The sequence below is a fragment of the Aquila chrysaetos genome, chromosome 7 (assembly GCF_900496995.4).
Source record: "Aquila chrysaetos chrysaetos chromosome 7, bAquChr1.4, whole genome shotgun sequence".
NCBI classification, from domain to species: Eukaryota; Metazoa; Chordata; class Aves; order Accipitriformes; family Accipitridae; genus Aquila; species Aquila chrysaetos.
Genome location: NC_044010.1, coordinates 32,536,203 through 32,564,197, shown reverse-complemented (window position 1 = coordinate 32,564,197; position 27,995 = coordinate 32,536,203). Strand labels below are relative to the sequence as shown.

General features: G+C 42.6%; 1 protein-coding gene across 3 annotated transcripts; it reads left to right on the top strand.

Annotated features, from left to right (window-relative positions):
- CLDN14 (claudin 14) lies at window positions 1–27,789 on the top strand. 3 transcript variants are annotated; one of them, XM_030020262.1, is made up of 4 exons: window positions 1–274; window positions 2,916–3,101; window positions 23,467–23,559; window positions 26,330–27,789. In XM_030020262.1, the coding sequence occupies exon 4, from the start codon at window positions 26,447–26,449 to the stop codon at window positions 27,155–27,157; it is 711 nt and encodes a 236-aa protein (XP_029876122.1). In that variant the 5' UTR covers window positions 1–274; window positions 2,916–3,101; window positions 23,467–23,559; window positions 26,330–26,446; the 3' UTR covers window positions 27,158–27,789. The 3 variants fall into 3 exon arrangements, with proteins under 3 accessions (XP_029876122.1, XP_029876123.1, XP_029876125.1); XM_030020263.1 differs by lacking the exon at window positions 23,467–23,559; XM_030020265.1 differs by lacking the exons at window positions 1–274; window positions 2,916–3,101 and adding an exon at window positions 4,834–4,890.
- Window positions 27,790–27,995: the final 206 nt, after the last annotated feature.

Here is a 27,995-nt window from a genome sequence, read left to right as displayed (position 1 = left end):
ATCAGCTGATGCAGAGAGCAGACCAGCTCTTCACTTAGCATGCAGCAGGACAGCCCTACTGGGTCAGCATGTCACTCACTGCCTGTGGCTTCCCAGCAGCGGGTATACCGTTTCCCTTCGCGACACAGTACGGCTCAGCTCTAATCAAGTGTGTGATGGTGTTACCCTTTAGCACTTGTAGCCCACCAGGGATTATCACCACAAGCTTCTGTGCTGGTGTTTCTGAAGCATGTAGAGGCAAGTTGCTGGGATGTCAGAGAGCTGTACAGAGAGCGTAAGTCACTGCGGTGGGAAACAGGCACTTCTTGTCTTTCCTATTAAATACGCGGATGAGAGGGAATGAATAACAAAGCCTGCTTGTTGTATTTTCCTAAGCAAGGCATGTAAAGCTGATTATTTGTAGAATGAAATACGTAAGCTTAACCTATGTATCTGCCAAAACTTTTTTAATCAGCCAGGGTTTTGAAAAATTCCAGCTCCTGCACCAATTGTGTTTATAAGCGTAGTATGTTTATTTAGTACTGTGCCATATGAAGATTCCTCTCCCCTCAAGTTATTAATAAGTGGGAACAAAGTTGGGGCAACATCGTGTTTTTAGAAGGTATGAGACTTCAGGGAGGGGGAGGAGAGTGACTTTAGGATGTTTTATTTTCACCTAAGGAAAACCAGAGTCTATTCTAGCCTGCTATGAACACAGGGGGTTGTTTTAACTGTTTGGTGTTGTTCCTGTTGTTTGTGACTAAATAGCACTAGCAGATGAAATTTTTTGATACCTTACCGATTGCTTCTAAACAGCTTCCCTTCCATGACTGCAGAAGTCAACATCAGAAGTTTACACTGAATTTTAAGTCCAGCTGTAAAAGGCTTAGACTTTTTAAAGAAGGAAAAAATAAAGCACACTGTCCTCTACATCAAAATGAAAATCAGGCTAAAGGTGCACAGATGTGCAAAGTTTCATTTTGCAGCAACTGTCACATAGTATTTACATTATTTCTGTACAAACTTCAGGTTTTGGAGAGCATTTTCTTGTTCACCTCACATCATACATTGCTAAAGGGCCATGGAGCCTTCTAGCTTTTGAATGTGTGCAGACAGTTCTGACTCGCAGAAACCATTTGAAAGGAGCCAGAAAAATGGTTCACACACTCCTTCTGAATACATATTGAACAAATCTTTGCCAAGCACTAACCTAAACAGAGCCAGCCTGTAATAAAGCCCAAGAACTTATTAATTCACAGAGTGCAGAAGCAGGTGCTATGAGTCTGCTACTTCTGTAGTTTTGGTTTGTGCTTCTCCTGTGATAGTTTTTCCTACTTTCATTTAACTGTTAGGGTAAAACTTACCTTTCCAATACACAGTGATGAAGTGAGCTGTAATTAGCAAGGGAACTCAAGAACTGGGGATATTAAATTCACACTCTTGAGCCACAAAAAAACTGCCTACCTTTCTACAGTTATTACAGAAGCCAGTAAAGGGGAAAAGGGACATCTACCTTATTAAGATCCAGTGGCCTACATTTATGCTTGAGAGAAGTGCTGATGCAGTAACCTGAACCCCATCCCATTATTTTCCTAGCTCTCTGCCAGTGCAGTCTGTTCAACATAACATCTTGCTGGTGCAGATTGCCCAGCTCACTGCTTGCATTCATGCAGCAATGCACCTCAGAGCAGTGGTGGCACAGCAAGACATGCACAAACCCTTCTCCATTAGGAGAAGTTTCCATTTTTCCTGCCCAGATGAAATTCCAGTCACAGGTGTGGGATGTTTATTTGTGAGAGAGAGCTAGAGGGTAGTAATGTATACTGTATAAAAAGTCAGGCAAAAAGTCTCTTATAAGAAGCAAGCAGGATGAGGGGGGATTTAGATACAGGATGAAAACTGTAAAACTGGCTTTAATATTGCTATTATGCTTCCATGGGAGGGAGAGAATATGTTAACAATTTTATATTAGAGGTAAACACAATACAAAAGTAAGCCTCTGAGAGATCACCAAGCCTCTCCTCCGTACTCAGGCTATATTTCTTTTTTAAGTAATAACTGAACTTCCTTTACAAGTCAAGTCCTCAATACTTAAAGAAAATCCCTACACAACGGCATTTCAGTTCCTGAGTCGTATACATAATTATATGATTGAAATAGCAAATGTCATCAGTAAGGCTGCATTTGTCTGTTACAATCATTGTCTGTTATATCATTGTTCAGTATAAACCTATGACCTGGATGTTACTTCTCCCATATACTAACACAGAGCGATTGGGACCGTGTTTGAAATACACACTGAAGGTTTGTTCCCCTGAGGGTTACGCCATCATTTTGCTTATCCATTTCCTCCACAATAATTCTGAATTTATCAGCCAACTTCAACCAGACTTGAGAGAGCAGAAGCTTCTGAGATATTAGGTTCCTAAGCATTTTCTGAAAATAAGCAGCTAGGCAGAGAAAACTGTCCCTACGAATGCTTCCAAGGTAAGAAAGGCAGCAGCAGAACTGCATTTACTGAACAGCACAGAGACACCACAGGGATGCTCACTGCTCCACAGGAAACAAGTTTTTTTGGCCCACTTCTTACTAAAATACAAATACTTGCGGCTTACCCTGTTACGGGCCAGGTGTCCTCTGTAATGTCAGGGCTGGGACCATCCTGGGAGACGGGGGGTTGTGAGAGGTGCAGAAATCCAGTTTCACAGGAGCCCACCTAGAGCCGTACAGGATATTCAAAGGGAGACGGGTTCTGAACGTAGGTGCCAACTCATACATCAGTTACTCAAAAGACCCTCAGCTTCCTGAGAAACAAAAGTACCACAGGTTACTACGTACAACACCCTGCCCCCAAATTTCCTTGGACTTAACTTGCTTAATTGCCCCAAAAGAGATGAGCTTTTGGGCAGAGCAGAGAAAAATCTTTTCTGTTTCAGGTTCTTCTGGGAAGAACAAAAAGCAAACATTATCCAGCATAAAAGGACCTGAGAACCAAAACTATACTCACATGAGCTTTCACTCCAGCTACAAAGCAGCTTGGCTACACTCAGCTAAGGCAGCCACAGCTGGAAGACTGGGGAACTTCAAAACTCCTGCTTTAATCAGAGGCCTTACAAGGAGAAGTAAGTAAATTGTGTAATTTTTTACATGTGCTACACTCTCCGTCTGCTAACCCTCCCTCCCCCAAATACAGAAAGACTAAGTCTCAACCTGCTTCTCCCCACTCTCTTCTGCATTTCAATTCCCAATGAGGCAGAGCTGAGGACTCTCCTCTCCAGCTTAGCAACTCAAACAGGTCAGGCACCTCTCTTTTCCTGCTTGTAGCCTTGACCTTAAACCTTTGAAGGGTATAAGGTCTGTAACAAAGTTAATAACATTTGAACTTGATTTCTGGTGTCTCCCATGCTGCACCTAATATTCCTGCAATATTTAACTATTGAAATCCTTGGTGTGGGCTAAAAACACCTGCTGCAAAACTTGATGTTTTCTGTTTGGTATCAAATTTTCAAGATTGTGCTAAATTTTGAAGAAGCAGAACATTTGTTCTTCACTGTACTTACTTATGCACACACATAAAATCAATATACGTGATTCGAAATGTGTGTCGTTAATGTTATTCACAGAGATAATGCTAATGGAAGTATTTAACTGGCTATCGCTACATACCTGGATAAAGGGTGCAAGAGGAAAAAGACTTGTACCAGTTACATCTTGCACAGAAGACTTTAATCCCTTTCACTGTTAGTCTCAGAAGAAAGTAAGGGGAAATAAAACTAAAATCACTATTTCTGTTCACCTCCCAAAATATAACACATCATGAGCCTGAGTGAGTGTTATTATTCCCCACCCCTCCTTTTGCAGGCAGTAGGTGCTGCTGTAAATCCCTGTGGCTGACTGATGAGGTAAAGACAGCTTTTCAACCTTCATTCCATATTGCTTGACTTTTACAGCTTTAAAAATTATGTCAATATTGCCTTTGTAGTACAATATTTTTGTAGTTCTCCTTGGCTCTATTCTAAATTTGCTTAAAGATAAAAGAGACGATAATTAATTTGTGCAAAAGAAGAGGCAGATCCTTAAATCCTTTCCTGTTGGAAAGCAAACTGAAGTGTGTGCTTAGTAGTGGTGGTAGTTAAGGGGTTTCTCATATTCCTCCTTTTCCCAAGAGGAAGAAGGTGATTTGTAAAAGCCCTTATTATATAGGAGGATCCACTTACAGTGTTTGAAGACATGAATTCAATCCCAGCATTCTTGTAGACATTCCCTTATTAGCACTACTTACAAGCACCATGCTGATAGAATAAGCTGTTTGTAAAGAACTGGCTCGAAGCCTCCATTTGCAATACTCAACAACCAAAAAAGCATTGCTCTTAGTCATGCAAAACCCAGAATGATGTTAAATATTCTTCTGCTGGAACATTATCCTTTTGCTAGCCTTTAAGCCAGCCAGACAGGCAGACCTCATAGCAAATTGCCCAGTGCTCTTTCCTATGGCTTGTTTTTGGATGCCATGCAAATGCCAGTCATTGAGAAGTGGAGCTTTCCAAAATTGTTCTGAACAAGAAAATTAGATGCTGAAGGCAATAGTACCTTTCCCATTGGCTTCAGCAAGGATGGACTATATGAAAAAGCTGCTGCTGGAATCTCACTGGAAACAGTCCAATTCTATTACCCCCTACTGGTGTGTGTCCAGCAGACTCCAGTTTGTGCCATGGTCCTTAGACATGTACAGTGGTGTGCTGTGCCTATCCCAGCCTTAAGCTTAGCATTTTTGTTTTGTTGGCAGTGAGGCATTTCTTATAACTGTAATAATCTTTTCTGGTCATTGCATTCAAAGTGATGTTGATGTTCATTATGAAGCAACAGGATTTGCACCTATTTTCACCAGGTGAGATTCTGCCCATCCTCGCAGTGAGTAGCATTTTTGTTGGAGAATTCACCACATGCTGCTGTTTCACTTAGTTTTGGCCTAGCGTACCAGCTCTGCACTGTCTTTAAAGAAAAGCTCTGCAGTTGTCCATTTTGTGATGTAGTTGTCCTTTGGGAGAGCTCTTTCAAAAAGCAAGGGGTCATGTCTTCTGCCTCAGTCTCTTGAGTTAAATGTTGGGCAGATCCACACAGACCTAACTTGGTATTTGGGGTGAATATACTACAACAGAATTGCCTGTAATCTATTTGTAACCATTTCTAGTCACAAAATGAAGTTTACAGCTTATACGAAACAAGCTGTAGAAAGAAAATACACAGATTCTGTGCCACTGGATGCCCTCCTTGTTCCCCTCCCACCACCATCACATCCCCTGAAGAAAGCCAAACTGGTCACAGAGTAACTGCAAGAAAGATACCATGAGTTTCCACCAGCTGGGAACTGAACGTGGGTCAACTGCTTGTAAGGCAGCTCTGCTCATCTCTGGAACATCAATGTGCACTGCCTGATGGGAAACTAACCCAGAAGGTCCCAGCTTTTGGTACGTTACTGTACTAGTTTCAGTTTGCTATTTGTATAGTGAAGTATCAGTCAGTAACAATAAGTACGGTAGAGGAAATTTTGTCTGCTCCTCATTGAATTAAAATAAGTTTTCTGAACGGACAGCAAAAGATGGGTTCAGGACAAACGTGGAACGTGACAACATGCAGTGTAGGACATGAAGATCAGTTCAGTCAGTCACAGGGCTTACATTAAAGAGTAAAACTGCTTTCTTGGACTGCAGGGTGGGTCCCTTTGACTATTCACATAAGTAAGACAAGAAGACTTGACTCTCAAAATAAATGAATTGCTTAGATCCAAACCACTTCTTAGAAGACTCTTGAAAGGTTTTTTGAACAAGTTGTTAAGAAAGGTACAGTGTAAAATCAGAAGACAACAGTTATACAGCAGAAGAAATATGCTGGATTTGATCTTTTCTATCACACCAGTCTTATCTAAGAGAGATTAGCACTTACTATTTCTTCCTTGCCATTTTGCAGGATGGTAAACCCCTGTTTTTCAGGTTCATACAAGTGCCTAATCAAAACACCTTTCTGATAGGGACCTGGAAACGTATTGTGTTGATTTTGAAGTCTGTCCTTTACATTTTTCTTTACTTAGTTTGAGCTATGGCAATACTTTTGGCTCTGTTGGTTTTCAAGATGTTCAAATTCAGCATGTTATATGAGGAAAAGGCCCTGCGAGAGAGGCAAAAAGAGACGTGTGAGTCATGGGGAACAACTACAAAAAGGAACTGGGGGAGAGGGAGAACATCTTTGCAGGCCAAATGTGTTTCACACATCTTGAGCTCTTGCCCTCCATCCCCTCTATTGCTGCACTTCTCCCTTCTCCACCTCTCTGCTTCAGGAACTTCATCCTCTTCCCTTGTGTCAAGGGCTCGCTATGTCCTATCACATTCCCTTTTCACTCACATACAGTAGCTTTCATTATTCCTTATCCCAGCACTGTTTGCTTCATATCTGAGTTCTACAGTCCTCACCTACAAGGAGCCTTATTTTCTTTTCATCACTTCTCAATACGGGGAGTTGTGTGTCTCTGTGTGTTCATCCACAACTCCTTCAGTCAAATCTCCAGATAATTGAAAAGGAAAAAAAAAAAGCTTAAATTTAAGCAAAACAAGAATAGAGTTTCCTGTGTGTACTGGAGTTTTTATGGAGTATTTGCTGCTTAAATATACAGTGAGAGGCACACTGAATATTTCTGCTGAATATTGTGGTATGGACTATTATGGGAAGGATGTAGCTCCTACAGTACATAACTGTTTTGGAAAAAGTTACCGCCTGTCTTCTGGGTACTTCCACACACAAAGGACTTTTTGGTTTTTTTCTCAGCATGAAGCAGAGAAGCCAAGTAAACTACTGAACCCTCCACAGTGGGGCTGTGAGTCAGCTCCAGGGAGAATTTAGTCAACAACCTGTCACCTTGTCTGAGCTTTAGGAGGATGGGGGAGGTTTCAATTACTTTTTGTCTTCTCAGAGAAAGTGCCTATCACCTGGTTTCTGATGCCAAGTACATCACGGGTACATGGGATACCAAGTTCTTGCTTTTAATTAAACCACATTCCTTTTTGAAGTTGGGCTCAGCAATTGGGAACGCCTCTTCCCTGCGTGTAAGATCTGTGCACTTTAGACTCCCAGACTCCTTGCATGTATGAAATTTTCAAAAATATCCAAGAGATGTAGGAGCTCAAGCCACTGCAATTTAAAAAGATAAAGGTTCCTAAGTCTCTTCTGGTGCTCTGGAAAATGTTAACTGATGTCCCTACTGATCATTGCAAGAGGAAGAAGGAAGAAAGATGGACTGTGAGCCATGCCTGGGTCATTTCAAGATTTTACAGCTGAAAGACAAGATCGTTGAAGCCAGTTGTTTAACTGGACCAGGAGTCCAGAGGGAGTGCAGAGCACTGGTGTGAAGTGCTTTCTTTGGCATGTCTGACTCAGGAGACAAGTCTCATGAACCAGTTACAGGTTCTGAGTGCCTTTTTGTGGTTAACTCCAGTTCGAGAACGTATTGCTTGCAATAGTCTAACTTGAAGGTGATGAAAGCATAGTTTGCTCAGCCAAGTTCCACATCCGAATATGAGGGGCACAATTTCCTGGCTAGTTTCAGATGAAATTAGGTGTTCCTGTTGTTATTTTGGTTTCCTGAAACAGAAAGAGCAATGGGAACCTTAGGTCCACATCCATCTTAGCTGCAGGAGGACCAGTCCTTCCAACAGAGATGAAACCACAGCTCTTGCAGATCTGTTGGTTTCTCCATTTTTGCTACACCCAATTGCTTTCTCCCAGTTATTCTGAAGAAGAGAGTTCTTTGTATCTGGTTTTCAATCGTCTTCAGACTGCAGACAGCTAGGAAAAATGTTGCCAGGGCATGGGAAAGAGGGGGGGATGAAGGCTTCTGGGATAGTGATGGCTCATAACTCATGGGGTCTTGTTCTCCTGGCTCATGGTTTGACACAACCAACAAATGGGAGGAGGGTGATGAGACTCTGAAAAATCTGTCAGCTAAAGGTCTGAGAGAAAATCAAGAGGCATAGGAACTACTTTGCCTGACTATTTATTGTGAGAGCTCTGAAATGTGTTATGCGGTCAGCCCCTGGGGTCAGATTGCCCCATTCTGGAAAAGGCACCTGTTTCTCTGGGCCGAGTCACTCCCACCAGCTGACTTTCTCCTAGTGCCAGAGTAGATCTCTTGCTTGCTGCTGCAGCGCTGCCAGCTCCTACAGGCTGCATGTCATGGATCCTTGATAATACAGCACATTTCAGCGGCTTTTCAAATTGTTGACTGCAAATTGGTTTTGGCAGTTTTTCTCTGAAATGAGCCTTACATGGTTTTTGACACTTTTGGAAACAGTCATTACTCAGACAGTTGAGAGTCACTGCAAGGCAGTAGGGACGGATTTGAAATCTGGCCTATTTCTGGCATTTCAGAGTATTTTGTAAGGCCTTTCACTCAGACCATACTAAATATGGAATATCTTATCTCCAACAACACTGAGCTCTTGTGCTGGAGATTCAAATGATATCCCTTTCTGGGTTCAGAAGACCCGCCATGTTGAAAAGACAGGTAATGTAAACACAAATGAGTAGGTCATTAGTACATATCTGTGTCGTGTGTATTAGAAGTGAATGCAATTTGGAAATGTTAGTTCAAGTATTATTAACTTGGTTATTTTCAATTCTGAGCTCTTGCTGGAAAGATGTTTATTGAACGGGTCATAAGAGTGGTTTTGTTCTCCCTTTTTTTTCAAGTCTGTAAAATTTGCAAATGCTGTATGCACCCTTATTTGCTTTGCAATTATCCTGCAAGAGCAGTGCTTGCTCTCTTGGCCACATTTTTCAATTACTGTAATTCTCTTTTGGTAGGCTTCCCAGATAGTGAAAGATGCAGCCGCACAGTCTCAAAATGCAATGGGCAGCCACTGTCACAGTACAAAGCCTTGCTTTCCTCATATTTGCTCACTTTGCTGATATTTGAGACCACATCACGGAGCCTGTCGTGAAGACTTGCTGCTAGGGTGGGGCCAAGAAGATTTGGGCTTAAATTCATGCCCTCAGAAGGGATCTCAGCTCTGTCTGGAGAAGTTTCCTCCACAGGAAACAGGAAATGTGGGAATCTGTTCCAAGCACTCCTCCCAATCTGCTGTGTGACCAAATATCCCTGTATCCCCAATTCTCCTTTAGTGTGACGTGGGTCATACTGTCTACCTTGTTCTGTAAATCTGAGATTGAGGAAAGGCTGTAGACAGGTAGCAAGTAAATATTATTGCATTCCCTGGGGTGAACACAGAAAGCCTCCCCTACAGCAAACGTGCCTCAGTTCTCCTTGTGCTGGGGGAGCAGGCACGTACCCCTGTGTTCACACACCCCGTGTGCCCAGCCTGACTTACACAGCCTTTCCTTTTCACCACAAGGCCCCCAGAAACATTAGCTAGCATCCATTTAGTATGCCATTTTCCACACGGTGGCTATCAAAACCTATTTCTGCTCACCTGACAATATAATTTTTAAAATGAATGAGATTGAAGACTTTATATTACCAAACAAACAATAGTAAAAGCTTTTACTGACCTACTGCCGCTTGCCCGAGGACCTGGAAGTGAGCTACAAATTGCATGTCACTCAGTGAGCCATTATGGATTCTGCGTGCCCCCTCCTGCGGGTGAGAGCTCTCCCGTGCTGCTGACAGTGACAGATGGATTTGCAGCCGGGTCTCCGGCGTGTGGGGCTGGGGGTCCCAGCTAGGAGGCAAAACCAAGTCTCGGCTATCCCCAGGCTTTGCCAAGCTGTTTGCTCCTGGAGATTCGATGGTAATTTTTCTTATCTGCTCAGAGAGGGAAAGAAAGAAATGCCCTAGCATAGTGGCCTCTCCTTTAGGACCCAGAAAGTGCCCGATGCCCCCAACTCCCATCAATTTCAGCAGGCACTCAACAGCTTACAAGTGATGGTGCCTGCTACGATGACACAAGCCTTGCTTAAATTTTGCTCTGTTCATCCTCAAGCACATGTTTATTTCATCTAGCTGGTTAAAAACGGTGCCATTTTGTTGATCTATTCTGATTTATACCGGCAGCAAGTATAACACTTTCTGTGTATGAGTCTCTGGGTTTGCGTCCTGAAGGCAGCCGGGGGTAAGAAATTTGTTTTACTCTCTCGCAGGTGTCCCTCTCTCTGAAGTTCCTCTCTGTGAATGAGCTCCATGGTAATGAAAACCTACTCAAGCAACATCCTTCTTGAGTTTTTGCTTTTAGCATATTTTTAGTGTATTTTTTTCCCAAAAAGTGATTTTGGCATCTGGTACTCCCAGGACCAAAGTGGATTGCTCTACAGCTGAAATAGAGAGGTATAATAACAGAGGTTTGAAGTTCAGATTTCTTTCATGGTGTGCCCAGAAGCAAGCCTTGCAACTGTAATTATTGTCAGATAATTTTTCTTTTTATTGATTTAACTTTTTCCCCATATCACTGATTGTCAGTAAGGACTTTTTTTTCCCCTGTACCATCAGGTGTAAGGCAAAATAACCTGCAGTCTAGTAAAACAGTAATAATTGAATGGTGGTACACACAGATGTGGCTGGTGAGGTTTCAGGGTTATTTTCTCAGTGGAAATTACACAATTCCAGAAATCTGAATTTGTCATTTACTTTTTGTTTCAAGAGTTGCACTATTCAGCCTAAGAATACATAGTTTTTACAAACAAATCTAATAGAAATAACAAAAGGCTTTTTTAAAATAACATTTGGTAATAAACCCAGACCTCCACTATTTTAAAGATGTATGTAAAGCCTTGGTACCAGCTACTCAAAAATCACTTAGAGACCAGCAACACAGGATCAGATTCTGCTGCTGTTCCTCAGCATGAGTCATTTTTTGCTTCAACTCAAGTCTTTTGAGGCTAATTTGCAATCAGATAAAACTCAGTGTGAGAAAGAGCAGGAGACCTGGACCCTGAGTCACCGGGCACTTAGCAAAAATTGAAAAATACCAGAGACACCTGAAATTTTCACTGAAGACTGGTGGTCACCAGCAGATAATTATTATTATACTGGTAACAGTGAATCTTGGCTTCACTGGCCTTTAACTACTTTGAGTAAACAGTTACTTGCCAGATTATTATTATCTTGGCACTTCATGCAAAAAAACTGTAGTTTTCCATGTTTCTTAAAGCTGAGTATACATTTATTGAATGAAAGCATTTATTAAACATATGGGGACAGATTCTCAACAGGCATTAAGTAACTTACCTTCATTTGCCAAGAACTCTTGCTTTTTATGTTTTATTATGCTGAGAACTGCAGGTTGCACAGATGGAAAGTGGTGGAAAATGGAAATAGGTGGAAATGCAGCTTCACTATGAAAAGCCAAAGCATTTTATACCTCCTATCATGTAGATCTGAACTCCATGGTTTTGGATTGTCCTCACAGTTGCATCTATATTACAAGGTCATGAGCAGCACAGAGATGTTAAATAGGGAATGACTGTCCTAATATGGGAAGAAAGTGGCATACAATGAAACTAGGATACAGCAGGTTCAAAGCATTAAGAAAAAAAAGAGTGCTTTTTTTAAAAAAAAGTGTCTGCCACAGGACACTTGATACTAAACACTCGCATGGGTTCAAAAAGTAGTTGGACAAAATAATGAAAGAAAAAGTCATTAAGGTGAAACACTAAGATAACATTCCAGGGTCAAGAAATCTGTGATCATCAGCTTGCAGGGACAGTATTCTGGAAAAGCAATGCTATACGCTTTTTCTATTATTACTCTCTTTCCTAAACTTCAGCTATTGGCACTGTTGGGACAGACAACAGGAGTGGATGGATCTTTGATCTAACTCAATACAATTTTTTACATTGTTATGCAAAACACATTTTTTGAGCCACAAAATGAGAAAAACTGACACAAAGGGACTGCTGTATATTGGGATACACACTTAAGCTATAAACTGGATCTAAACCATAACCTAAATCTCCCAAATTAGATGTCTTCAGACATAGCATTTGGTGCGATCCCATCACCAGACATATTGATGGCACACAGAATTACTAGATGTAGGGGTATCCTGACTGCAGAATTCAGGCTGATTAAAATTAGATGGGGTGTTTGCAGTATCTGGTAAAACTTTGTCCATTCCACAGATAATCTCTTTTGATCTTCAGGAGAATGGAGTAAAGCTTGAAGCCCTCTTCAGCTTTCCTTACCCTGGCTCAACTTCCACCGAAACAAGTAGGACTTTTGCCCACATAAAAGCATTTGGACTTTTTCCAGCAATGATAAATATCAGTAAACAAACCATCCTCCTGGCTGAATATAGGGTGCTATTAAGGGTCAAAACTAAGATGTTGCAATGAAAGAGTCCTAACTGTGTGACAGGGGTTCAGAGGCATGAATTAACATGCACTGCTCGTTGCTGGCACACCTTCCTCAGCTCAGGTAGGCATCGCCAAACAAAAAGAGATGAAGATTGATGTTGCTTAACACTACCTTGTATGAAAATAATCTGCTAGCCCAATTTATGTCTTTCATTTGTTCCTCTCCAAGTTTTTCACCAGCTGAGGTCAGCTGGCATTCACCCTAGTGATCACGTCCTCTGAAAGCTTATTGTTGTCAACAGTGACGAGAGAATAATTTGGCACCACCCAGAATTAAAATCTTGGCCCAGGACTCATTCAACTGAATGGTAACATCAGTGGGTGCTGAATTCAGGACTGACAGTTTTCTACCTTTGTTTATTTGTCCCATTTATGTAGTGAAAGCAACCCAGGTAGGTAAGTCAGAAAACATCTTGGGACAGATTCAGATGTTAGTCAGAGCAAGGTCACACAGATGTCACCAAGAGGGCCTGTAGGCTTTTATTACCTCCTTTCTCTTTTGCAATAACTACTTTTTAAAATGATTCACCGGCCCTACAGCCCACTGCACTGCACTGCACTGCTTTATCTATCAGCATTCAGATGAACTACTGCTACTGGGCTATCCCAGAGGATGATTATTCCACAGCATATATTAAGCCGCAGGAAAAGGAAGGTAACAGTGTGTGTGTGGAAACAGGCTTATATCCATATCCTTAATAAGGCTTTAAAGCAGTTGTGAAAAGCCAGAGAGTTCTCATGGAGAATCTGATACGTAACATAAAGAAAACTTGACCCTTTTACAGTACCTTGCATCCTGGGACCGAGCAGCTGCTGCGATCTTCACAGGATGCATGATATTCCAGTGATATGTGGTAGACTGGAGGACAAATAAAACAGAAATGGTAGGGATTAGATAGTTTACGTCCAAAAAGCGTTAAATGGCCCTTGATAACTCCTGGGAACTATTTATTGATTCCTTCTATGCACTGCACATTCCCATTAAGTGATTTCATTTCCTTATTTCTCCTAATCACATCACTTGGTTTAGAAGTCTTTTGCTCTCTGAAACTTGGGGGTACACAGATAAGTTCAATTTCTCAGGTGGCTATACTTATTACATGTGAAAAGTTGGTACAGTAAAAGTAACTCCTTGGAGCCAGCAGGTCTGGAGCTTTCATCATTACGAATCGCTGCATCAAGGAAGCACTGGCAGGTTAATTGCTGTTTTAGTCTCAGTCAGACTAACACGTGGCTTTTTCCATCCCTGTAATGGGCACTGATAAAGCCCTTGGAAATTGTGGCTGCCTCTGAAAAGTATATTGCCACCTTGGAAATAGTAGTAAGAGACCAGTAATAATAATACTAATAAGACAGTGATGCTGTAATGGTCAAATTCTTGAGTCATTGTAGTAGCTGACACTGCAAATAACCTTTACCATAGAAAAATTTGCTCCACGTTGGGGTACACTGCTTGGAAACAACACCTTCATTTTGTGGGGTGGGGAGAGAATGGAGAAAGAGAGAGGGGTTGCTGCTTTGTTTTTTTTTCCTTTAAAAATAAAGGAAGAAGTGGAAGGTCTTCAAATCTTTTAGTCTGCCAAAACGGAAAAAAAGCTTTCCTTACTCTAGCTGACGTTCACATGCCATCCCAGGGCCCCCCAGCGCTTTTATGGCCCTTGCCTTAAGGAGCTGCCAATGCCCCAGGCTTCTCACCAGCCAGCCTGACGGCGTGTGGACCGCAGGAGGTTTCTCTTCCTTCCCTGGGAGCGGGCGAAGAGAAACCTCGGCTGCCTGCCGAAGCCCAGCGGGCTCTGCGGGAGAGCGGGATGGGCAGCAGTGCTCCCAGGGACGGGACGATCCCGGCCACGGCGCGCTCCCCTTGCAGACCCTCCGGCCCGCTCAAGGCAGGGCTTGCCGTGGGCTGCGGCTCAGCCAGACCGGCTGCTGGCACGGCTCACCTCTGAGCCAGGGGAAAAAGTCTGCAGCTACGCTGGAACAAGAAAGAAGTGAAAACAGAGATACAGAACGTTGGGTCTGTTTCCATTGGCTCTGGCTGCTGGGCATGGGATATCAGCAGCCTCTAGTTCCCGAAAGGTCCCTCCCTTGCAGATATTTACGGAGGCATCTGCAGCAGTCGACCGGACGGCACCTAAACGAATGAAAAATAAACCTACGAAATGGTATTTCCCATTCTTTGGAACACAGTAAAAGTGCCTCCTGTTCCTCTCAGCATCTAAACTAGATACATTCATCAGCGCAGGAAAAGACGCTGGCACACGGTTTAGGGAGACACGTGTTCAAAGGAAACAAACCTGCATCACCCAGTACTTTCCAAATTAAATACCCCTGCCATTGCGCATATTTTTGAAAACCAGGCTACCAGCAGTGTGAAGCATTTTCTGCTGTGTGATGCCGAGCCCTTTGGAAGATCAGTGCTTCCACAAGGTTTTGTGCTCTTTGTAGCACGAAGGATTTGCCCTTGTTTAAAAAGATATTGGTTTTCCACTGCATAGTCATACTTGTATAGGTGACTTTCTGAGGTTAACAGATCTGCTCTAAGTGTAGAGCCACGTGCCATTTAAGGTTAGTAATAAAACGGTTCATCACAGACAGGCGTAGAGTGTCCAGGCCCTTCTTGCTGCGAAGGGAAGAGGACGACGTACTACGTGAGAAGCAGGTGCCTACTGGCACTGCATCGTGCTGTGGTTCATCAGGATTGGACTCAGGGACACTGCCCTTCCTTCACTTTCAGATTTCACGTTCAGCTGATGAAGGGTGAAAAGCCATCTCATTGTGGAGGGCCAGCATTAGCCTTCAGACACCGCTTAATCCTGTTTAAGGGGGTTTTAAATATTGTACGGGTCTGCTAAGCCCCCTCACAAGGGGAGAATTTTCACCTAAAAATACCAGCTCATAAAAGAGCTCCCACCATCTGTTCACCCCTAGAAAACCAGCTAGCAGTGGGCACAGAAACAAATTCTTAACTTGAGGTGCAAAACAATCTGGATACAAACTGAGAACGACCTGTGTTTTGTTTTAAATGAACACAGTTTCTTTTACTTATTATGCTACTTTATGATTCCATATAGACAGAAAGGATTAATTTCCCACTCATGTTCAGGGAATATGCACGCTAGCAGCCATTGGATGTAATTCGTCATCTGTTTAAATCCCACATGCATCGATAGGAAAATTAAATTCAATTTCCTTTCAAGTTTAAATATCTCTAAAGATATTCCCCAATCCAGGAAAGCACTTAAGCAAGTGCTTCACCTTAGGCATGTGAGTGGTTCTAGTGATGTCAAGTGCTTTCAGGAACAGGGCTGTGATCCATAGCAGATGTACACCTGCACCGTAGAATGAACACCCAGCAAATGCAGAAAAGCTAAGGCACCAGGGTACTAGAAACACACTTGATTATTTTTGAGGTCCTGCGATTTTGCTCCTGTCTGTGAGATTTTCAGCTGGAAAAAAACCCAACAAAAGCAGGGAAATTAGCTACAGAAAGGCAGTGTTTCAAAAGCACATAGTTCTCTCAGTCTCTTGGGGAAAATTTTACACAATCCTAGTTTCAAAATAATGTTAAGGTTGCAAAATTGAGCAATCATAAAAGTCAGGAAATTTAAAAAGTTAGTATGTGTCTTTCAATGTTAGCTCAGCAATAGCAAATATATGTAGTGGGAGAAGTTTATACTTGCAATTTCTGTGTTAAATATAAACTTTAAAGTATTCTTGTTGATCATTAATAAGCAACATAAACTATATTGGGTATTTAATGTCTGTAAGAGGCATCTTAATCATAAGAATTTCCAGGTATTGGAATTCAGAGGGCTTGGTTTTGAAGTATAAAATGTCACTGTCGTGTTGCTGAGTTATTTTGGCTCTTTTCTCACTTATGTGTGAAAGTCATCACCGGGAAAGAAAGGCAATTTCACCTGTGTTATAATACAATTCTCACATCAGAATAGTTTTGTGATGTTTATGAAAGGCTATGATTTATATAGTTAGGGAACTGACTTAAGTTTTGGGTTTTTTTTTTAAGAAGTAAGAACTTCTGTGGTAAAGAGACCGCAATGCTTCCCCCTTGCTGGCAAGAGAACTAAACCTCCCAAAACAAATGTGCTCTACCTGAATTAATAATATGGAGCTGTTCCGCAAAATGTTTAAAATACAGAATGATCTTTCCAGGCCAGATGTATGACTTGCTCAAATCTACGTGTCGTGGTTTAACTTACCGTGAAAATCTAAATACAGTGTGATGGTAGTGTTTAGATAAGACAGATGTAGAGTGCAGTGCAGGCTTGGTATTGCAGAAACGTTGATCCTTATAAATGAGCTGTATTGCGCTCTGGGATTTTCCTGGCTGACTCTTTCAAAACCCAGGCTAGATTAAATCATCACAGCTGGGGAGAAAATATCAAGAGTTAAATAACTACTTTATGAGAGTTGTAAGAGTGTGAAAGTTTTAAGATGTTAAATAATTACAGCACTCTGAGAGCTACAGGAAAGACGAATGAGCTTGTGGCCAACGGTCTTATTTATTCTGTTGTCATCCTGAAAGACAAATGAAAGTGTCAAAGATGTGGGGAGAATTTCACACGTGACCAAAGACGTAGCTATCAAAGCAAATACAGGTCAAAGTGCGACAGTGAGGAGTCCCACACATACTCAGCTCAAAGGAAAGATGACATTTTGAACTCAGTGCTTCCACTGATTTTTATGTTACGTTTACTGCTCCACTAAGTCATGAGCATCTTGAGCTCTCTGTTAGTCAGCTGTCAGCTTGTTTGTTAATGGAACTAAGCCAGCCTGGGAATAAAATATGTCTCCCATTAAGGTATGCAAGTGTGAGGACATAAAGCTTTATGTAAAATCTCCACGAGAATGTCACAAGTCCAAAGTTAAGGGAGAAGAACCTAAGGGAGAAGAAGATCTTTGCATCCTGTTTGATTCCAATCTATCATCCCCTTAATGAGACAGACCCTGGGGGAGCTGCTTTCTGCTTACAGCAACATGAGCAAGTTCAAACCCATTCTCAGATATGTCTTCAGTGCACCCAAATGTTGTGTAAGCAAGAACGGGGATGTTTGGCTGATCTGGGGCTGCCAAATGTCTGTCCAGAAATGCACTCACAGTACTATTGCCAGCTGGCCCCCTGGGGTCTGCCAAACCTGGGCAAGCAGCACGGTATGCGTGTGGACCTCCTAGGCAGCACAGGTGCCTCCAGCCCCTTCTGCTGCCCAGCTCTTCAGGCTAGGTGCAGTCTCTGCAACACACACAGGCATATAGGATGCGCTGCTCAGACTGCCCATGTTTCTGTGGGGGAGCCTTCCTGGCAGAAACATGGGAACCAAAAAAGGTAAACAAATAAAATAAAAAATGTGAGTGGACTGCAAATGCCCGCGTGGCTGTGGGTGGTTGGGATGAAAGCTTATTGGGCCCAGAGCAGGGCAGAAGGGAGAGGCGAAAGGTGCCCTGAGTCCGTGCGCATGGAAATCGTGGGGAGGCGTCCCGCTGACTCCGGGCAGCTTAGCTCGGATCCAACAAATGGCCTTTCCCTTCCCCCTCGTCCCTCTGCTTTGTGGCTGCTGAGTGAAGCATGGCAGCCCAGATCTTATTTCAGGTTTTGCGATGGCGCATATTTTCTCCCTTAGATCTTTCAACGAGAGAGCACCAGCCTCTCCGTGTGGGACCGCTAACGCCCCCGGGACTGAGCCCGGAGAAGGGAGGGGGTCGGGAGGGGAGAGCTGGCTGCACTGCCAGTCATCACCTCCGAAAAGCCATCAGCAATCCTGGGAATAACTGAATATTATAGAGGATATTGAGAGGATAACTGAAGATGCAGACACCTAGCAGGTTATGCTACCTGCAACTCTGTAAATTTGATTTCAGTCTTTAACAAAGTAGCGGTTCAAATATTCAGAAGGAGTTTCTGAGACTACCTGCATCATAGGATAACATTGACCAGGAGCAATAAACACAAAGATTTTGCATCGAGCAGATCAGTGCCAGTCTGAGTAGCACGATCCCTTTCTGAGATCAGTTTATGTAATGGCTGAAGGGGCAAAGACAGCATAAAGCGCAATACATCACAGAGCCTTGCAACAAAGATGAAATTAAATTAGGCTGAAAACTATTTTAAGCACTATTAAGTAATGTAAATAGCATGAGAGTGGGGAGCAGAAAGGGAAGAGGGAGTGAGCCCAGGTGAGACACAGCTAATAAAAAAGGTATGATAACTCTCAATAGGTATTTGCAAGGCATACACATCAACGAGGTAATTTGTTTAGGCTGATTCAAGGAAATATGGCTGGGAGAAAGAGTATGAGGATTTGGTTTGGCTCTCAGGGTTTATTTCTAAACAGTGAAGCGTAGAGCAGTCTGACACAGGAAATGTTAGAAACTCAAAGACTTGAGTCATTTAAAAACTGACTGGGCAAAATCACCCAAGAATAATCTGGAGGGAAACACTCATGCAACTGGCAGGCTGTGCAAGCACAATGGTGTCCGGTCATAAATTATGATAACTCAGATACAATAGGTAGCCAGCAAGCTGCATGCATGTGAACGGGGGAGAGACCTCAAAACCTCTGCCCCCCAAGCTCCCAGGGGTCAAATACTGTGTCGGTGTAAATTGGTGTAGCTCCACTCCCTTCACTGAGTGACGGTGCATGGATTTATGCTAGCTGAGAGCCTGGCCCAAGGGTTTCTGACCTTCAGGCTAAAATAGGTCCATCATCTTGTGGTATTCCAGGGTAATAAATACTCTGATTTAGCTATTAGGCTTTCATAATCTGACTGGGCAACGATTAATTTACCAGCTCACACTTGCAGACAGGAATCCTCCAGGGCACAGAGCCCCCCGTAAGTTCTGCGTCATTCCAGCTGCAACTCTTTCTGCAGATGTGGTGGCTTTTTAATCTGAGGGCCCGATAAAAGGCCAGCCTACGCACAGACTTCCCCTGGTTCCAGCAGATCATGTTCCAAAAATGGCTATGGTTGTTTCCAACACGAGGCTATGGGGAGACTCTCTGATGTTGATTTGGCTACTTTTCTTCTGGAAGTAAAAGCATCCACAAATACACTGGTACACAAACTATTAGAGTTTCTGTTCCCACATCTCCTTATTTTGCACAAATTTGTTTGCGCACCAATACTGTGCATAAATACTGAGATAAACTCTTATCTTGCCTTTTCCCTGTATACTAGCTTACAATAAAATACTACGTTAAGTTTAGAGCAACAGCTTTGTGGTCTTACTGTAAAACATGAGTGTTTCAAACACTGATGAATTTACACTCAGTTGAAATTACTTCCATTTTGCATGTGGAGAAGAAAAGCTGAAATTATCAGAAATGTCACCGAATGTTTAGTGTTTGGAGAGAGGAACCACATACCTGATTTTCGTAGTGCTGAATATTTCATAGCACATTACCTTGTCCCATCTCCCACTGAATTTCTTAATTGTTATGTTTGTCATGTTTGGTCCCCCTTAAAAATGAAATCTGGCACCTGTGATTTGCCCAACACTCCCCAGGAGCTTTGGGAATAATGTGGATAAAACACCCCCAACAGCAGCCTTGTTCATCTAATTTCCCTGACTACAACCCATTATTCCAGACCAAATGAGGGATGGGCTCTAAAGGAAAAAAAGGCTGTTTTATCATGTACATATACAGTACTTCATAATGTTTGTGTATTTGCAGACAGATTCAAATTAAGATTACCCAGACAGGTACTAATAACTGCAGCAGAGTTTCTTCCAAAGACACAGTCAACATGTGAGAAAAGAGCCCATTATTTCTAGTTTGTTAAGCTGACTCATCTAGCAGTGTCCCACAGGCAAACAAACACCTCCTAGATTCAGTAAACCAATTTCAGTGAAAGGATTGACTTTCTGAAAAGAAATGAAGGTTTATAGTGTATATTTGCTACTATGCTCTTTTAAAACATTAATACTATAAATAAAGGGCAGAATTAAGTAGCCACATTGCATGTGGAGTACACTTTATAAATGTACCATTCATCATATCCTCCTCTATGTTATACTATATGGAAGAGCCCCTACCACATCATGGATGTTTATTATCATTCAAAACTAATAACCTTGGCTACATTCAGTAAAAAATGAGATCATGTGAGCTGCAAGTGGTCCTAGCACAAGAGCTTTTGTTCACGTGCCAGCCAAATAGTCATATGCATATATCCCTCTGTCTGAACACATCAATCATTTTGTTATAATCACAGTTTAGCTCTCAGATAATTTTGTCCTTTCATTCTTTTTTCCATACCACAGATTTTATGGGTGGACATTGAGACCCAATTATAGATGTGACAAATGATTTTACATTCCCCAGTTCTTGGAGCTTAAATCTGACTACCATAGAATAGAGATGAGCATTTGAAGGTTTCTCAAGTTAAGCATCCAAAACCCAACCTGCTTGAAATCACAGGACTCTTTTGAAAGGTCTAGTCCTGATGAACAGTTTTGGAAGTATCTACATGTACAAGTTTGGAAATATCTACATATACATATGCATATACATATATACAATTTCTGGTTAGTGTCCCTTCGTTCCTTAACCCTGTTGCCTATTCATGCCATGCAAACTGCTTCGTGTTGCAGTCCTCGTTCCTGAGGCCTCGGATCAGGCACTGCCTGAAGCACCTCGTTGAGGAGACCTGCTCCCCACAGCTGCTCCTATCGACCCCAAAACGCAGGTAGCAGCCCTCGAGGGCAATTCATCCCAGTGGTGATCTAAACCTCTCTCTGAAGGTACCTACCTCAACCACTGGCTGTCTGGAGGACTGAGGTGACAATACTCCAAAATCTGGGGAGTAAAACTATGTGGGATCAAAATGTGGACCTGATCCTTTTTTCTTTGTGGGCTTTCTAGTTTTTTCAGGTCTATTGACTTTTACATAATTTCAGGGTGAAGATGAATCTTTTGGCTCGCACCTCTAGAAAAACCCCAAATAACACATCCCAAAAAGTTAAATACTTCTGTGATAGAAAAAAATTTGGGGTCCACTCAGGAGTATTTCAAAGTGAGAAAATTTTAAAGCCAGCAGCAATTGGTGCAGAGATGATGTGTGAGTGGCCTAGGATCCCGTCCATGCAGAAGGAAACAACGAGGCGGCACAAGGCCAGTTACAACCCAATAGTGCCGCATGGGGAAAGTCCTGGAGGCTTTGTGGTTCGGAGGAGGGGTTAAGGCTCCTCCTGCACATCTGGCGGAGCAGCAGCTGCGCTGCAGTGATCAATGTCAGCGTTTGCCACGAGAACTTGTTTCACAGGGAGGGGGTGGGAGTAGGTGTAGGATCAGGGTTGGTTACAATGTGCCTTTCAAACTTTTATTGATTTCCTAATCTCTTCTTTAAAAAAATAAAGAGGGGGGAAGAAAGAGAAGAATTTTGCTGTAAGCCCGGCAGGCCTTATTTCCCCTCAGATCCACCCACCTTCGCCCACATACACAGAGGGATCTCTTATTACAGAGTGCAAAGTGCCAGTCAATTTTTTTCCCAAAAAACATTTCGGCAGGCGTTAGCAATGAAAGGATCTGGGGAGCCAAAACAGTTGAACTCACAGTGTCGGAGCAGGTAACCTCACTTGCCTGTCTGGCAAACGTACTACCTGAGCATGCCTTAAAGCTCCAATCCAGCTGGCACTTAAACATGGACCCAACCTTAATAAGTCAGGCTGTGCGAGATTAAGCAAGCATGTAAAATGAGTGTATACTTAAGGCCCTGGCTCGGCCGAGGTCCACAACAGGGAGTACTTCAGGCGTGACTCTCCACTGGTCTGCAGCTGGGAAGGATATCTGCAGCAGACATCACCACATCGCACCACTTTACATTCTCAGTGCAGACGTTGAAATGGCCAAATTTCCAGTGTTTTTGAGAGAATTGGTGCAGAATTTGAGGAGCTGAAGTGAAAACATAGGTTGGTAAGGGTTCACAGAGAAATACCAAAATTACTGAATGAAAATTCATTGGCAGAACTGTCTGCAGCCCAGGGGACGAGAGGCACCGCAGCCATAGTCTGCACGAGAAGAAGCAATTCACAAGTCTGGAGAAAGGGCTTGGAAAGAGCAGAAACAAAAGGATAAGACCTATATGGGTAGGGAAATAGTAAAATGAGAAACAATGAAAGAGACAGCAGTAAAACATGCATCTGTCATTTAATCCTGGATAAATACCCAGATTAGTGACATCAGTTTCTGCTGTTTATTTGGAGCTTACTTTGGAGCCATGTCTCCCAAGGCTAACGCAGCTGTGATAAGCCCATTGGAAAGCACAACCAAGGATTTATCCCAGCTATGGCTGTTCCTGTATAACACAGACATTAGGCAAAACTAAAATTTGTATGTAGAATTTGTCTTTTCAACCCTTGGGCTCATAAAAATAAAGCTGGCATAAGCTGGCAGAGCAAGGAAATTCAAAAGTTTCACAGATTGTCTTCACAAATTTTCACATCATTTTACAATCACTCAGTGCTTAGATGGGCTTTGAAGGTCATGAAGGCTAAACGTGCACGTTGTCTCTTGATCCAGTTATGGGGCCTTGACATTGGGCTCCATCACCCCGTGTACAGCAGTAAATTAACGATGCTCATCAAGTCAGGTCTGCTGCAGGGGTTCAGTTCAGCCAGCTCAAAGCTTCTCACCGGTACAAGCCAAACTGCACCAAAAGGGTGAAGACAAAATGATTTATCTGAGATGATGGGCTTGGACAAGAGCCCAGGAGGTTGATGGTGTTGCTGCTGGAGGGAGTGCAAAAAGACACCACTGTGGCTAAAAGGGGCTTCCCCTGAAAGAAGCAACTCACATCTCATGTACTCTGCAGTCCCCGAGATGTGGATGTCTGGTTGAGCAAGCTAAAGGCAAAGACAAGCCATTTCAGGAGCACGCTCAATTTGAGAAAGCCATCTCTACCTTCTCTGGCAGCTGTGCACTGGGCAGTAACGCCACTGCCTCCACTTAGAAGTAAGAAGCCATTTTACCAACTTTCATATTTTTTTACCCCAGACAGCTGTCATCTTCACTGCCTCACAAAGGCTGGCTCTGGTTCACTCACTTTCTAAAAAAATATTAACAAACAAAATCCATGCAGAAAAAATGGCTTGTTTTTGCTCTTGCATTTAACTAGGTCAGCCCACGAGAAACTTCCGACCAACCGCTCACCTGATCCTGCTGCAGTGGTCATGTTCCTCGCCTAACCCGTTAGGAACAAAGCTGTAAGGTGAGACATTTTAACAAGGCCGTTGATGTTCTTGGAGATATATGTGTTAAGTTACAGCTGGTTTTGCCACTTGCAAGCGGGGAGGGGAAGGCTGGTCCACAGCAGTTAAAGCATTACTGAGCACCAGGGGCAGCTGGCATCTGCTGAGAAAGGCACATGGAAAACATGACGCCAAGAAAGCGGGGCTAATTAAAACCAGTTTCTTAAATTAGAAGGCTCTTAATGGCTAATGTTTAAAAATAACACCTTAATGACATCTAAAAATAGCTGCTGCCAAGCTCTGGAGTATTCTGACCTCCATTAAATTGGGAGTCCATTTCCCGTGACTGGTGGTGTAAATCACATTTACCTTTTATATCCTGCTCTCCCTGGGATTAGCTGCAAAGCCTGATGCCTGACCTTGAAAGCCTATTTGCAAACATGCAAGAGTAACCTAGAGCACTCTTCTGAATGGTGTGCAATATATGGATATAATGTGCAGGCTGAGTAATTGGATAGAGTATAATCTCAGGTTGCACTCATCTGCAGATGTGCGCAGGGAAAAATACTTGAGGGAGTGGGGGACTATCAGACCAGACAGAGACCAGGGATGTGAAAGGTGGTGCTGGGGTTAGGGCCTGGGCCTGGGACGCAGGAGACCCGAGCTCCATTTCCAGTTCAGTTGCAGATTTCTTGTGTGACCTGGGTAGGTCCCTTGTCCTCCTGCTGTGCCACAAAGCCATGTCTAGATCTCCTTGATCCTGGAGGGGTATTACGAGGATAATTTCTCTAAGGTGTGTGGCATGCTTGGATACAACAACCATATGCCTCACAGAAAACAAACAGTAATATAAAAAGGGAAAATACTGCTCAATTTTCCTTATGCTTAATATATGAGGCAAACCCAAACAATCTGGAAGGCAAATATACGTTGAGGACTTCTAGAGATCTTAACCCAAGCACGTGGTGGGAATAGAAATAAAATGTCTCCAGTACTGCTGGAGATAACCATTTGCTTACTTTTGCTGTGTTCCTCTGTTCTGTGCTTGGCCCTAACATGTGTCCTGTCATATTGCAGTACTCTGTCATAGCTGGTAAAACAAGAGACTTCTGCAGCTTGACCTTCTCTGGCAGAGTGTAGAGACATCCCGTGGCACCTACCTGGAACAATGATTTCTGATATAAAACCCTCTGCATTTGTCTCACTATTTGCAAATTAGGCAAATTACGTCAACCACCACATAAACCTAGTTATGTTCATTTAAGCATTATGTAAAGAGTATCTGAAAGGCCAGAAAGCCCTAGCAGTAGGAAAATGCCTTCCTAAAACTAGCCACACTAAAGGAAAGCTGGTCTTTGGTTTTTCTCTTCCCTTCCCATCAGAGGGCTGGGCACTTCTCCGCAGATCCCGTCCAACATTGCATTCCTCCCCATCCTATGTCTGCGCACAGCAGACACGCTCCAAACAAAAGAAAAGGAACATGTGTAAGTACAAGACTCTCAGCCTGTGTTGCTGTCCTGCCTAGCCCATATAATCCCCGTGCTTTTCAATTTTTTCCTTTCTTTTGGCAAAACATCCAAGGCAGATTCTGGGTTGTTTTGCGGAGAAACACCCCATCTTGTTCTCATGTAGAGATCGGTGCATGCGACAGTGGTCTGGAGACAAGCATGGGCACTGATGCACACCTAAAGCACTCCTGCCTCTTTAGTGAGATAAGGAGAATGTAAACCAGCTTTCACTTTTCTCCCTCTGTGTTATTTTGTTGTTCTAATGGTCTTCATTAGTTTGGCCAGATGGTTTTCCTCCCTTTGCCTGCTAAGGCCCAGTCCTGCAAACACTTATGCTTTCTTCTATGAACATGCGTTCAGCATATGCATGGGTCTTTGCAGAATTGGAGCCTAAATTTGTTTCTGTTTCTGAATTCCAAGTTGGATTTTGATGTAACAGTTATTTTATATATTAAAATATCAGGTTTCTGCCCACACACATAATGCATGATGTATAACAGACCTTGCAAGTCAGCCATTGGAAAAGACCACTTAATCTGCAATTTATACAGAAGGAAGAGTTACTATTCCTTGTTTTTCAGCTAGAATTTATACACGACCAAACTGTGAAGGTGTCACTCCTCAGAAGCTCCATGATGTACATCTGGTTTCACATGCTGTCATTTTGCCCACAAGCTAAAATCATAAGCTGAAACTCCACAGAGGCTAATGAAAATTATTCCCCTTTGAGTTGCTTTATTAAAACGCAACCTCAAGAAATACTGGCAAGTCAGGAAAGCGACTTTAATCCAATACTTGTTATCCTCTTCCACAGGTTTTAAATCACTCTCTTTGCTCCCTACTTTGAGCAAATACACCCTTATTGTTTTCCTAGTCCTGCTATGACCTTCTGGGAATGTTTTCATCGTGTAAAGCAACCTGCAGTTCCCTACTTTGTAAATCTCATTCATTCCAAGTGTTAACACTAGCTAATTCTCTGCTTTAGAAAGGAAATCATGTTTGTTTTTTTGAAGAGTCTGCTGGGAAGAGGAATATTTGCATTTAAAATTTTTTTTTCCATTTCATAAATTGTCTTGAGTTTTCTTCCCAGCGGGCAACAGAAGACTGTTTATATAAGTGAAGAGGGAAGCTTATTTTCCCATTACTTCCACAAAAGTACGATTAACAGCGATAACTATGCTAATTATTACACTAACTGCACTTGGAATGCACCTTACTGGCTGGAGAGGTAATGCATTTGGGTAATAATTAACTCCTTTTTTCCTCAATTACCTTTTATTAGGAGAGCAGAAGGTGTCAAAGTAAAACAGCTGCATATCTTCCAAGAAAAGCTCGTGTTTTCCAAAGGAATTCAAGCGGAGGTGCTTTATTAAGAGAACTAGTCAGGACAAACATTCACATGGCAAACTCGGCTGTTCAGTTACTTGGCTTCTCTCTAAGCCTTCTTGGCCTAATTGGGACATTAATTGCTACTATTCTGCCACACTGGTGGCGAACGGCACATGTAGGCACCAATATTATAACAGCTGTGGCCTATATGAAAGGGCTTTGGATGGAGTGTGTCTGGCACAGCACCGGCGTCTACCAGTGCCAAGTTCACCGCTCCCAGCTGGCGCTGCCCCGTGACCTCCAAGCCGCCCGTGCCATGATGGTAATTTCCTGCGTCCTTTCCGCGCTGGCATGCGTGATTGCTGTCATCGGTATGAAGTGCACGCAGTGTGCCAAGGAGACTTCTGCCAAAGACTCCATCGCGGTCTCTGGGGGGATTGTTTTCATCCTGGCTGGTCTCATTTGCCTGGTACCTGTTTCTTGGACTACCAATGACGTCGTTACAGATTTCTACAACCCCGTGCTTCCCAGCGGGATGAAGTACGAGATAGGTCAAGCTCTTTACCTTGGCTTCGTCTCCGCTTCTTTGACGATCCTCGGTGGTGCACTGCTGTGCACATCAAGTCAGTGTCGCGGGAACGAGACACCTTACCAGACGCAGCCCAGCAGCGCAAGAAGGACTGCTCCCTCCTATAGACCACCAACTGTCTACAAGGGAAACCATGCTTCTTCCCTGACATCTGCTTCCCATAGTGGCTACAGATTAAATGACTATGTGTGAGTTCCCTAAGATTTGCCTGCAGGACACAGCTGCTTTATAATTTCTGTGCATGGCATAAAACAAAGCTATGATGACTTTTAATTTATAAGGGTTACGATACAAAGTTTACCATTGTTCATTTCTTCCTTTCCTTTCTTTTCGGAGAAAGAAAGAATGCGAACGCAAAACTACTTGCTGCAAAACCTGGAAAATAAATATAAAGGAGGCTGTGAGGTTCCAGAGACAGCACATACCTGCCTACTTTCAATTAGACTTTTGCAGGCAGGCAGTTCAAGGGCAGTTTTGCTAAAAGTAATGGTTTGGTTTGTAGTTTCTGCCCTGCAACAAGCACTAAAGCGGAACTGGCCACAACTTGTTGTTTGAACAGTGCTCCAACAAAAGACGCCGTTTTGCCTAAAACGGAGGACTCCTGGTGAGACACAGTGATTTTCAGCAGTGATTGCTGGCTAAGTTTCTCATTTCCATAATGCATGAATATTTCGTTATGACAAGGTATTAGTTTTGCTTTGAATTAACCTTTTGGGTTTTTTTTATAGTCCCTTGAAATATGAATTTCAATAGCATTATGACAGGTGTATTTGACAGTATGTTATAACCAATATTTTAAATTATACTGCAATGTTTTGACCTTATCAAAATAAAATTTTAGCACATTTTTGAAACAAGATGATGCATCATAATGGAAACGAACCATCTCAGTGGATCAGAATAAGGTTTTTAGAAATGTCAGTAATAGAACAAAACTAGACATTTGATGTTAAACTGTTATTAAAAAAATTAAAAAGAAAAAAATTAAGTATCAGAATTTGTAACAGAATGAGCATTTAGCTCTGTAGCA

Excerpts from the sequence above, each read along its gene's own strand:
- CLDN14 (XM_030020263.1), top strand. The coding sequence starts at position 26,447 with ATGGCAAACTCGGCTGTTCAGTTACTTGGCTTCTCTCTAAGCCTTCTT.